Raw genomic sequence first — 12,490 nt, 5'->3', positions numbered from 1 at the left:
AAACAACTAAAAAAGCATAGGAAACTCTATATATTCCCACAAACAATAGAAACATGATTATGACACACTATTATGACTACTAATCAGTAGATAGTCTTATAGAATACTTAAACATCACATGCAACCCCAAATACTCCACATGCAAAAGAAGACAAAACACACTAAATAGAAGAGTAGAAAACCAACTTACTCTATTTTTGAGAAACTAATCGGATAGAATTAAAAATCTCGCCACAAGAGTTATTCTAGAATTCTCTGATCTTCAAACAAATGAACATGTTGTGAGAAGGTTTAGAGAAAAGGGAAAGCTCTAGAGAAAGAGGTTTTTTAAAGAGATTATGTGATTTAGGATAATAAAACTTGTTTATAAGAATTCTATTTATATTTTAAACTTTTATTTCTAAAAGAACTTAGTCTCATTACTATAAATACTTTATCAATTTTAAAACACAATTTTCTAGGCTTTTACATTCTCTTCAACAACAAAAAGTTTTTACCTCAAAAATTGGACTTACTAGAGAACAAATGTTGGTATGACTTTCTCATATCCTGTATATCCCCACGTAAAGTCCTCTTATCCTAAACAACTTTGACTAGACTGATAGTCTTTCTTCTAAGTTGCTTCGTTTGACAATCCTTTATTCCAATAGGCCGCACCTCCATTAATAGATCTTCTCTAACTTGAACATCCTCCACTTCAAGCACATGGGAAAGATCAAACACATACTTTCTTAGTTGTGAGATATGAAACACCGAATGAAGATTGGCCAACTCAGGTGGCATGACAATCTCATAAGCCACTGGTACAATTCATCTCAAAATTTGATATGGACCAATAAACCTAGGATAAATCTTTCTTGAACGAATAGCCCTTCCCACAACAGTGGTTGAAGTTACCCATAATAAAACATGACCCCGAAATGCAAACTCCAACGGTCTTTCCCTTTGATCAAGGTAAGACTTCTTCTTACTTTGTCCTTTGATCAAGGTAAGACTTTTGCTTACTTTGTGAGGCCTTCATTCTCTCTTGTATAAACTTCACCTTCTTTATGGTTTATTGCAACAACTCAGGTCCTACGAACACAACTTCGACATCATGGTACCAGCACAAAGGAGTTCTATAACATCCCATAATGTGTCATACCTATTACTAGTACAAAAACACCATATAACGTTGGTGTTTTTTTCCCTTTCACATCGAATTCAAGGCCAACGTCATATTAAGAGACGTTAAATTGACGTCAAGTTTAAAAAATTAACGTTACATTAATTAACGTCAAATTTTGTCAATATACGACGTTAATAAATTTTTTTGTGTTTTTAATTAATTGTGATCATTTTTTACAATTCTACGAAGACCTGAAAAACAGAAAAACAAATATTTTATAAAGTATGAACTATGAACGTGCAGTATAGTATAAGAAACAAACAACAAACAAGTTCAACCAAACAACAACAACAAACAAGTTCAATCAAACAACAACAACAAACAAGTTTAACAAATAAGTTCTTCAAAACGAAAATGAAAACTAACCTTCAAAAGGTGGATTCGTCGAAATAAAGTGTTGTCACTTGTGAGAGAGAAAGCAGAATGCGCCTATGAAAGACAAGAAACGAAAATAATTGGTCAAAACAAACAAAAATCATACTTAAAGTAGTTAATTAACATGCATTTGTATCAAATGAAAGAAAGATTACATTTGATGGCCGTCAAATTTCATTCGAGAAAAGTTTGAGCAGAGAAAAGGGTCTCGCGCGCTAAGATAAAGGAAATGAATTTTCAATCTCCCGCTCAAATTTTTATTGAATTCACTAACCTTTTAACATCTAACGTTAGAGCATTCGATGTTTTATAACCTTTTGACGTATAATTCTAGGGCATTCGACGTCATACGTAAATATATTTTCACTTTTGGGCCAAACTTTTTTACAAAATTTACCCAATAGGACGTTGGACTTCTAAAATATTCGACGTCTTAAATTGACGTCGAATTACAGTTCTAAACGAAGTCTAATAAATGCATTTATTTATAAAAATATCATTGACGTTGGCTATTCACTGGTTGAACGTTGAACATGTGACATTATACACTGTTTTTGTACTAGTGTATACTCGCCTAAAAATTGTTGTTATAGGTGAACTCCACTAAAGGTAGCACTTCATCCTAACTCGCCAGATGATAAAAAACACAGGTCCTTAACAACTTTTTCAAAGATTGAATTATCCTCTCTAATTGACCATCTCTTTGAGGATGACAGCCATAACACAGTTTCAGACAAGTCAGCAGGTTAGTGTCTCAGTCCCAGAAAATTTCCACCGAAACAAATATATTTTATTGTAACAAAAAATATATAGGGTACGATGTTAAAGAAAAATGACACTAAAAACAAATTGAAATAGTATATAGAGATTTTAGAAGAACAATGACACACACATATAGGTAACCAGGGTATACGGGTGTAAGGAGAAGGAAACACTGCTAACTAACGAGTGCTTCAGAATTAGGATGTGAGAACAAATTTGCGAACCCTAATTCCTTCGTTTCCCTTTTCCATGGCGTCCCAAGGCAAGAGAGGCGGAGTGTCGCTTCCTGACAGGTCCAGCTATTCCAGCTCCGTACTCGCCAAGATCTCGCGCTCCTCCATCGTCGTCCGGGGCAAGGAGGCCGCCGGTGACGCCATCTTTGTGGCGAAGAAGCTCCTGCGGAGCACCGGCAAGGCGGCCTGGATCGCCGGCACCACCTTCCTCGTCCTCGTTGTCCCTCTCATCGTGGAGATGGACCGCGAGCAGCAGCTCAACGACCTTGAGCTCCAACAGGCCAGTCTCCTTGGCACCCCTGCCCCCAAATAAAAGCGAGGTTTTCTTCCTTCCATTTGAAACCTGCATGCGCTTTTCCTTCTAGAGTTCCCGCTTTCAATAATTTTACCTTTCTAGATTTTGATAAAAAGAAACACTTTCTGTAAGAATTTTTTGTGTAGGATTGATATTGTCATTAGTTGTTCCAATTGTAATTTACCTGCTGTTTCTAGTAGAATGATTCTGTTTCACTATGCATTGAGCTGAGTTATTTTTTGTGATGAACTTGAGAAGGGCTTCCTATGCTGAATATAGTGATATCTGGGTATAATTACGATCGCATTTCATAGGTTTAGTCTTAGACTAGTTTCGTATTGAAGATCAAACTTAGTTACTGTTCTTATATTTTCTTTGAGTATTGTTTTTGAAACAAGGTTTCTGTAGCTTATGATGGTTGTGCTTGTTATCATACTTTTTGCAACTTTATGAGTAGTTTTGGCTTCAAATTCTTCACATTGAGGATTACTACGGGAAGGGAAGGTGCTCGGATGCATGAGGATCCTGAATTATTCTGCTGATTGTTGGGCGCTGCTAAATTCTTTCACTAGACACAAAAATAAAACATAAAACAAAGGGTTGGGTTGAGTTAAATCAATAACTTGAAGTTATGATAATTTGGAAACCGATGGTCAATACTATAATTACTGAGTGCTTATTGTTTAATTTGACCCACGCTGTGCCTGTGCCTGAACATGGTATTATCTTTGGTGGCTTCTTAGCTTCTTGGTGAGTTCCTCAGAACTCAGCATGTAGAAACACCCTAGTTTTGTGTCTTGCTTTAAGTAACCTTGGCTTACTCTCAGACAAGGTGGTTCTACCTTTTCTTGGATGGGGTGGTTCTGTTTTTATGGTCTGGTTGAACACAAGCTAGAAGTGCATCTGAAAGCTTCTCCGTTGGAAATACAGAGCTTTTTCTAGTAGAAAAGTTTTTTTCAAAAACATTTCTGGTTTTGTATCTAAACACACTCTTAGTATTTTGTGTTTTTTGACATTATCCTAATTCGAGTTTCATTCATGATGTCCTGTCAAAGTTTAAGCTGCTTCCTCTGATTCAAAGAAGCTATGTCATCTTCTACTGTTCTATCACTTCATTCCTCTCTATAGGCTCGGTGCTACCCAAACCCATTGCCTTTTTGTTATCTGGAAGATCTTGTCCACGAGATCTGTAGCACACTGTTTGGTTGATGCATTCTGATGGTCCAGTTGGTTGTGACTAGCACCTCTAAGTGCCAACGAGCAGACACTGATCGTGCATTGATTGATGAATCCTATCACCTGTGTTTATTCATGTTGGTTCATATATGTTTTGGAATATGAGAAAATGGTGGAGAGCAAACCTTATGCACCCTCCCACCATGGTTGGAGTATTTCACAGAATATGGTTCTGCTGTTCTCTAAAAGACTAACTTGATTTCTCATCTCATGCAATGCAATAACTGAAATTTATCAGTTTATCAGCACCAGTGCACCAGGTCTGTTTGCATTTTTTTTTCGGTGAAAATTTTTTTTTGTTTGTTTCTAAATGGTTTTGTCTCGCTTTCATGTTTGATTGTTCGAGCAAGTGTTTTAGTTTCAGCTTGTAAGATCATCAACATCTGATGTGGTCAAATACTCTGTTGCATGTTCATTGGGAGGTTTTACTTAGGGTTTTCGTGTAACGGCATGTGTAATGTACATGGTGGTTTTTCAAAATTTAACAAGCCTGTGTCCCTTGTCCTTTTTTCTCTCCTCATTTTGCCTGAGGAGCTCGAATCATCTTCATTGTTTCTCTCTATGAACTTCACGTCTAGAATTGAAATATTACGGAGATGGGGAAGTTGAAAAATTCACTTGACTTATTGATTCCTTGGGTATTTTATTGTAAGCACAGTGACCTAGAAATGTTCATATTCTACTACATACTGTGGGCTTTCTTATGAGAAAAAATATCGATGGTGTGGAATATTGTATTTCTATGTCAGGATAGGCAGTTTTCTTATCATTTAATTTCTTTTATTAATTGTTGTCTGAAATTTTGCTAATGTACCTACTTTGTTTTTAATTATTGAAAAGCTGAATAGCTAATATTTAAGCGTTATCCAAGCTTTTTCTTTCGAAGTCACTGTCAAAAGAATGTTTTGATCAAATAGCTCATTTCTCATAAATTGTGTGGTTGTATTTCTCTTTTCAAAAATCTTTGAAATTTAGGGGCGTTCTACATTTTAGGAACCTGTGGGAAAAGTAATTACTAGCTGATTACAAATGACACCCAATGAAAGACACCCAATGAAAGAGTGGTAACGGCCTATCGTGCAATGGGAACTCTTGGAATTGATGAGTCGAAAGTGAAATCAGCGTTAAAGAAACTCCTCAAAGTGTTTGACAAAAACTGGGAACTTCAAAATATTTGCACATTCCAAATTGGTTGAAAGCTATATCGTAATATAAAAAATTAATAGCATTATGAAAAAGTGACAGTGGGGAGTAAAGATGACCTCCAAAGCTGCTGCCAGTTTCATGGAAAGGTTAATGGAAATAACACAGCTCGCAATTCAACTCAAGGTGCTGCACCAACCATATGTACAATGGGCTGAAAAAAATAATAACATAGCTTGTCGGTGATATATTTTTGTTGGTGATCTTGGAATGGGGGTTGTGGTGGTGGAAGTGGAACTCGATGTGGTTGTTGGAGTTATAAGATTGAGTATTTCATAGGTAGATTTGAATAAGGTAATATACAATTCTATAATCATGTTAATCGAAAATTGAAACTTATAATTCAAGAATTTAAACACATCTTCATCTCTTACTATTTGAAGAGCATCATACATTATAGTATGATTTGCATTAATTGTGTTTACGGAAGTATAAGTTGTTGATGGATGTGTTGGTTTGGCAAAACTCTTGCAAACTTTTTCTTTAAAGAGGTTGAATGTGCAACTGTATGATATGCGAAACAATTTTGGTCTCTGACAGATAAATTTCATACCATGTTCACCATCTTTGATTTTGTCATCTTGAAATAAGGTTGCCAGGAATGAATTATATATGTTTTATGTGTTGGTTATGACAATTATATCACCGTCAAAGTTGGTCATGTTGTGCTGCAGAAGGACTTAAGAAAGGAGTTGAGAAAGGAACTTGGCAGAAGGACTTGAGAAAGGTGTTGAGAAAGGAGTTCACAAAAGATTTGGCAAAGGATTGAAGAAAGGTGTGAGGAAATGAAGTCAATAAGGGTATTTATAATGCAATCTAGATGCAATGATGCAGAAGGGACAAAAGATAAGTAATAGTGTACACAAATTAATTATAAAGAAAAATATTTCTATTTATTTATTAAAAGAAAACTACAAAACTCATTTATAAAACATTGTCTAATAATCATATAATTCATATATGTCCTCCAGTGTCATAAGTTGGTTGATTTATTTGTCATTGTGGCCGTCTATCTTATTGTGAGGGAGGTTTGATGTTTCATCAGATATTTCAATTTCAATGGACTAACTTTGACCTTTTAATGGTTGATAAGGCATCATCGGTCGATAAAAATGGTGTGATGAAGGACTTCCTGGATATGCAGATGGTGGAGTCATGGTAGATGTGGCAAACATGTTTGAAGGACCAGAACTAAATGTTGAAAGACCTACATTGAAGGTTGATGTTGGTGGAAAGTATCCATAAGAACTTAGAACTTGCTGATAGGATGATTGCGGTGAGAAGTTGTTCCAAGTGCCCATGTGGAAACATGTGGTGTGGATATTGCAGGTGTTCAGACGAAAACCTATGAGGGTAAAGGTAGGATTGTGAGAGATGGTATGGATGTGTTGCAGGTTGATGTGACGTATCGTACTGAAAAAAAGTGAAATTGTTATAATAAAATCATTAATGGAGTGGAAATAAAATTAAAACAATGTACCTCATCATCTGAAGAATCTTCTACAGATGCAAGATACTGAATAATATGACTTATATATCATTGTATGTACGATGTGTTGTTACGCAGATGACAATTTCTTTGAAATTGTATCCCATGAACAACATAATTGTGTTGGTCATTACACATTGCGATTCATCATTGATGGTATTCTTCCTAGTTTTTATCCGTTCTTCCTCTTATGTTCTCTTTATAAGCGTCATCGAGATTTATTGGGTCTGATGGAATGTTTGTCAAAACTTAAATTGATGCATCATACGATCGACTTTTTGATGTTCAGCTGTTGGAAAACATATAAGAGAAATTATTGCCCGATTAACAGGATAAACATTAATTATAATCCGTCGATGAATCTTTTGTCGCATGTACATAGTCTAGAGGAACTAAGATTTTTCAAACCATTACAATAAAATTCAGATGTATTGAAACTAAATACTTTAAAAAGTAATTTTCATGCATGTCTAAGTTGGAGGTCGTCAAACTTCTGACAAAATTTAGTAATGGTGGTGGTCTAATGAAAGTCAATTACATCATACGACACCACCTTCTGTCAAGGGGGAAACCAAACCTACACCCGCAACAATATCTTCGTCGGTCAATGAATTAATATAAGGAGAAATGCATGTTATTCTTTTCCAAACCTAAAACTGTAATAAAAGCATGTATCATCCTATGTTGTCTTGGTCAAATTTTATACCATGATATACCATGACAAAGCTAATCTGTTGTTCAACTAGGGAGCATGACAAAGCTAATCTGTTGTTCAACTAGGGTAGTTTGATTATGTTTTTTCTTATGGATAATGTCTCAGGGGAACATCCCTCAATAGTTTGAAACATTCCTGCAATAGTGCGTCACTACTGATGACAATTGGAAGACCCAATTGCAATACCACGTCTTGTAGGGTTATGGTGGTTTTCCTGATTGACAAATGGAAGGTGAGTTTTAGTTCTCCACCTTTCAACAAGAGTAGTCACCAAGAGGTGATTCAGTTCCATATTCTCTAATCTTAATATATACCCAAATCCAACTGGATCAACTAAATTTGTGACCCTTGGATCAACTTGGCCTAAATGTTTCAAAATCTAGATTGCATGTTTTTTATGGGAACGAACAACTCCCAAATTTCTTTCGTAATGTGCTTGTCTTGATTACGTAGAAGGGATATATCGTCGGAAAGATTATTTTTAAACGTCATTATCAATTGAAACAAAATTAATTACATTAATTACTTTGCATATAAAACAATTAAAATGAAAAAAAAAAAGAAATTAAGTCTGTTGGGAATATGGTAGCTACAAGAAAGGAAGGAAGAAAGATGGTTACACCGCAGAGAAAACAATATCATCAATAATTCTTACATATTTGTATTTATCATTTTTTAATATTAATAAATTACACTTTTGTCTTATATTGTATCTTGTTTTCTATTTTATACATTTTATCCAAATTATGAAGAGTATACAACAAACATTACAAGTTTTATATGGCCAAATCTCTTTGATAATTGATTAACCTCATGTGTTTTATTCATTTTTTTCTCTGGTAATCGATTACAACATTACGGTAATTGATTATAGTGGTATGTAATTTGAATTACCAGTGAAGTTGCGTATCCGCTAAATTATTTCAGTATTAAATACCAGAACCAGAAAACGTGTGGAAATGCACGATTCCACCTTTTAACTTATGTTAGAATTGAAGTCGTGCACCTCCTATACGATTTCTTCATTTGAAATCGTATGAGAGCTACACGACTTACCCATATTAGTAATATTCAAATTTTTTCCCGTATGTGTAATATCACAAACTCTTTTGCCTAGAATTGTAAAAAGAAAAAAAAAATAAACAATGCAATCGTCCATGTTAACTACCACATACACATAATGGATTATCAAGTATAGTGTAGAGAAAATACTTTGAATTCAAATTAAACTAGTCAGCCATGATTTTTACAAAAAGAAAATATGATACTTTGACATATAAATTTTTTATATTTATTTAACACTATTTTTTCTTATTTTTATTTATTTTTTTTGAAAAATATAAAAGTTTACTCTTTTATTATCATTTTATTTTTTTATTGTGTGTGAAATGAATGTAAAAGTGTATAACCTTATTATTATTCTTTTAGAGAATGTCAGTGCCAAAAGTCGTTCTCCATAGTTACGACTTTTTCACCCCTGATTAGGCCTGAAATCTTGTTTCATAGCCACGACATTTAATTTCAGAAAAAAAAAGTCATTTTATTGTCTCACGACTTCTTTTAAGAGAAATGATTATTTGACACACCTAAAATTTTTACATTCATTTGACACTATCCTTACTTACTTTTTACTCTCTTCTTTCTTGAAAAAATACAAAATTTTACACTTTTAAGACTATTTTACCCTTATACTCTGTCAAAGGAATGTAAAAGTGTGTCATGATATCATTTCTATTCTTTTAAACATTTAAATGTTTGCGAGATTAAAAACTGATAAAAATATATTATTGAGGGCTTAACAGATCCCTCTCATTATCTTCTATATATATATATTGAAAAAGCAAGAGTACATGGAACACCAAGAGTCTGCACTAGACCTCTAGGTACAGAACTAGGTACTACTCATTATTAGTCTAGTAGACTAGCCTTAATGATGATATGCAACAGTAATTATTCTAACACTCCCCCTCAAGCTGGAGCATACAGATTGTATGTACCAAGCTTGGAACAAATAAACTCAATCCGAGGTCCCCTTAATGACTTGGTCAACACATCTGCAAGTTGGTCATTTGATCCAACAAACTCGGTACATATTTCTTTTGACAATAACTTTTCCCGAACAAAATAACAATCAATTTCTATATGTTTAGTTCTCTCGTGAAACACTGGATTTGATGCAATGTGAAGAACAACTTGGTTATCACAATACATCTTCATACTCTGGATGTCACAGAAGCTAAGCTCTTGAAGGAACTGCTTCACCCATATAAGTTCACATGTTAGTGACGCCATTGCCCTATATTCAGCTCCAGCTGTTGGTCGAGCCACTACATTCTGTTTCTTACCTTTCCATGAGATAATGTTTCCTCCAAGGAAAACACAATATCCAGTAGTAGATCGTCTATCAATAGGAGAACCTGCCCAATCGGCATCACAATATCCTGATACCTGAAGGCTTCCGTTTTCTTCATATAACAGCCCTTACCCGGGAGCCTTTTTCACATACCTTAGAATGCGAATGATAGCATTCCAATGGCCAACACATGGAGCTTGCATGAACTGACTAACCACTCCAACTGTAAAAGATAGATCTGGCCTTGTAATAGTGAGATAAATTAGTTTTCCAACTAGCCTCCTATATCTCTCCGGGTCAGAGAATAACTCACATTCTTCTGCTATTAATTTTTTATTTGGGTCCATAGGACTGTCAACCGGTCTACAATCAATAATGCCTGTTTCTTGCAAAATATCCAGAGCATACTTCCTTTGAGAGATTACAACTCCATCTTTTGACTGAGCTACTTCAATGCCTAAGAAGTATTTGAGGCTTCCAAGATCCTTGGTTTGGAAATGTCTACACAAGTACTCCTTCAATTGAGATATTCCAGTAGTATCATTTCCTGTAATGACTATATCATCAACATATACTATTAAGTAAACACATTTCCCGAGAGACGAATGATAATAAAAGACTGAGTGATCTGCTTCACTGCGTTTTAGCCCAAATTTTTGAACAATGGAGCTGAATTTTCCAAATCAAGCACGTGGTGATTGCTTGAGCCCATATAGAGATCGATGCAATTTGCAAACCATACCAAACTCCCCCTGAGCAACAAACCTAGTAGGTTGCTCCATATAAACTTCTTCCTCAAGATCACTATGGAGAAAGGCATTTTTGATATCCAATTGATGAAGTGGCCAATGACGAATGACTGCCATTGTGAAGAAAAGACGAATGGTAGTCATCTTGGCCACGGGAGAAAAGGTGTCACAATAATCAAGGCCATAAACCTGAGTGTACCCTTTTGCAACTAGCCGGGCTTTTAGCCTATAAATGTTACCATTAGGGTCGATTTTAACTGCATATACCCATCGACAACCAACAACCTTTTTGCCCGGGGGAAGTGACACAAGCTCCCAAGTATTACTGTGGTCAAGAGCTTGCATTTCTACAATCATGACTTGTCGCCATCCAGGATGATCAAGTGCTTCTTCCACATTTTTGGGTATAACCACAGAAGACACTGAGGATAAAAGGGAATAAAAGGAGGGCGACAGTCTGTGATAGCTAAGAAAATTATAAATGGAATGAGGGTTTCGAGTGGAACGAGTACCTTTTTTGAGAGCAATGGGCCAACCAGAATCATTTTCACCAAGAGGCGTGGCAGGAGGCGGTGAGGGAAAAGAATCTGAAGGAGGAGATCCACCATTTTCTGGAAGAGGACTACCCATCGGGGTACTGTGGCGGAAGATATCAATATGTGGAGAGGAAGGTTCGGGAGGACCTTGAGCATGACTTGGATTGACTGAGACATTGGAGATATTGGACTCAACCACTAGAAGAGGAAGGACTTGTTGGAGGATATGAACATCTTGAAGAGATGGAGAGAAGAAAGGTGTTTGTTCAAAGAATGTAACATTGGCATACATGTAGTACTTCTTGGTTTCAGGGGAGTAACACCGGTACCCTTTTTGAAGCCGAGAATAACCTAAAAAGACACATTTGATCGCACGAGCGGAGAGCTTGTCTAGCCCCAGAGACATGTCGTGAACAAAACAGACACAACCAAAAACTCGAGGAGGGGTGTGAAAGAGAGGATCATTGGGAAAGAGAATGAAGAAATGGACTTTATTATTGAGAGAGGAGGAAGACATCCTATTAATAAGAAAACATGCAGTTAAGATGGCATCCCCCTAGTGATGAATAGGAGTATGGGCACCAAGCAAAAGGGTACGAGCAATTTTAACCAAGTGTCTATTTTTTCTTTCGGCTATACCATTTTGCTGGGGTGTATGAGGACAAGTGGACTGATGCAAAATACCATGGGAGCTAAGGATTACAGAAAAAGTGGAGGAGAAATACTCTTTAGCATTATCACTTCTTAAGATTTTAATTACTTGACCAAATTGGTTCTTGATTTCATTAAAAAAGGATGTGAAGATGGGTAACAATTCAGAGCGATCTTTCATTAGATAAACCCAAGTACATCTAGAATATTCATCAATAAATGTAACAAAATACCTAAAACCAAAAGAAGAGATGCGACTAGATCCCCAGACATCAGAATGAATAATAGAAAAACTAGAATTACACATTGATTGAGACCTTTTAGGAAAGATAGATCTAACATGTTTTCCTAGTTGACAAGACTCACATTCTAAAGTCTGAAGACCACTAAGTTCAGGACACATCTTTTTTAACTTTGACAAGTGAGGATGGCCAAATCGGTCATGTAACACTTTAGGGGGAAGAGTTGCAACACAGGATACACGTGGACGAGATCCAAAATGATATAAACCTTCAGCTTCATATCCTTCTCCAATCTGTCTCCCCGAGCCACGCTCCTTTATATCAAAAGATTTTGAATCAAAAGTTATTGAACAATGTAACATTTTGGTTAACTGACTTAAGGAAAGTAAATTGAATGGACAATTAGGGACAAAAAGAACAGATTTTAGAGTGAGAGAGGGAGACAGGGAGACTTGACCGACTCCCTTTGAACAAGTTTTAGAG

The 12,490-nt window shown here is 35.7% G+C and overlaps 1 protein-coding gene across 1 annotated transcript; it reads left to right on the top strand.

The window, feature by feature from the left end:
• Positions 1-2,422: 2,422 nt before the first annotated feature.
• LOC108334473 (mitochondrial import receptor subunit TOM9-2-like) lies at positions 2,423-3,082 on the top strand. The gene has a single exon (XM_017570336.2). The coding sequence runs from the start codon at positions 2,555-2,557 to the stop codon at positions 2,849-2,851; it is 297 nt and encodes a 98-aa protein (XP_017425825.1). The 5' UTR covers positions 2,423-2,554; the 3' UTR covers positions 2,852-3,082.
• The last annotated feature ends 9,408 nt before the right edge of the window (positions 3,083-12,490 follow it).

This window comes from Vigna angularis, chromosome 11 (assembly GCF_016808095.1).
Source record: "Vigna angularis cultivar LongXiaoDou No.4 chromosome 11, ASM1680809v1, whole genome shotgun sequence".
NCBI lineage: Eukaryota > Viridiplantae > Streptophyta > Magnoliopsida > Fabales > Fabaceae > Vigna > Vigna angularis.
This window is presented reverse-complemented; position numbering and strand designations above follow the sequence as displayed.

Coding starts and splice junctions, on each gene's coding strand:
- LOC108334473 (XM_017570336.2), top strand. CDS start 2,555: ATGGCGTCCCAAGGCAAGAGAGGCGGAGTGTCGCTTCCTGACAGGTCC.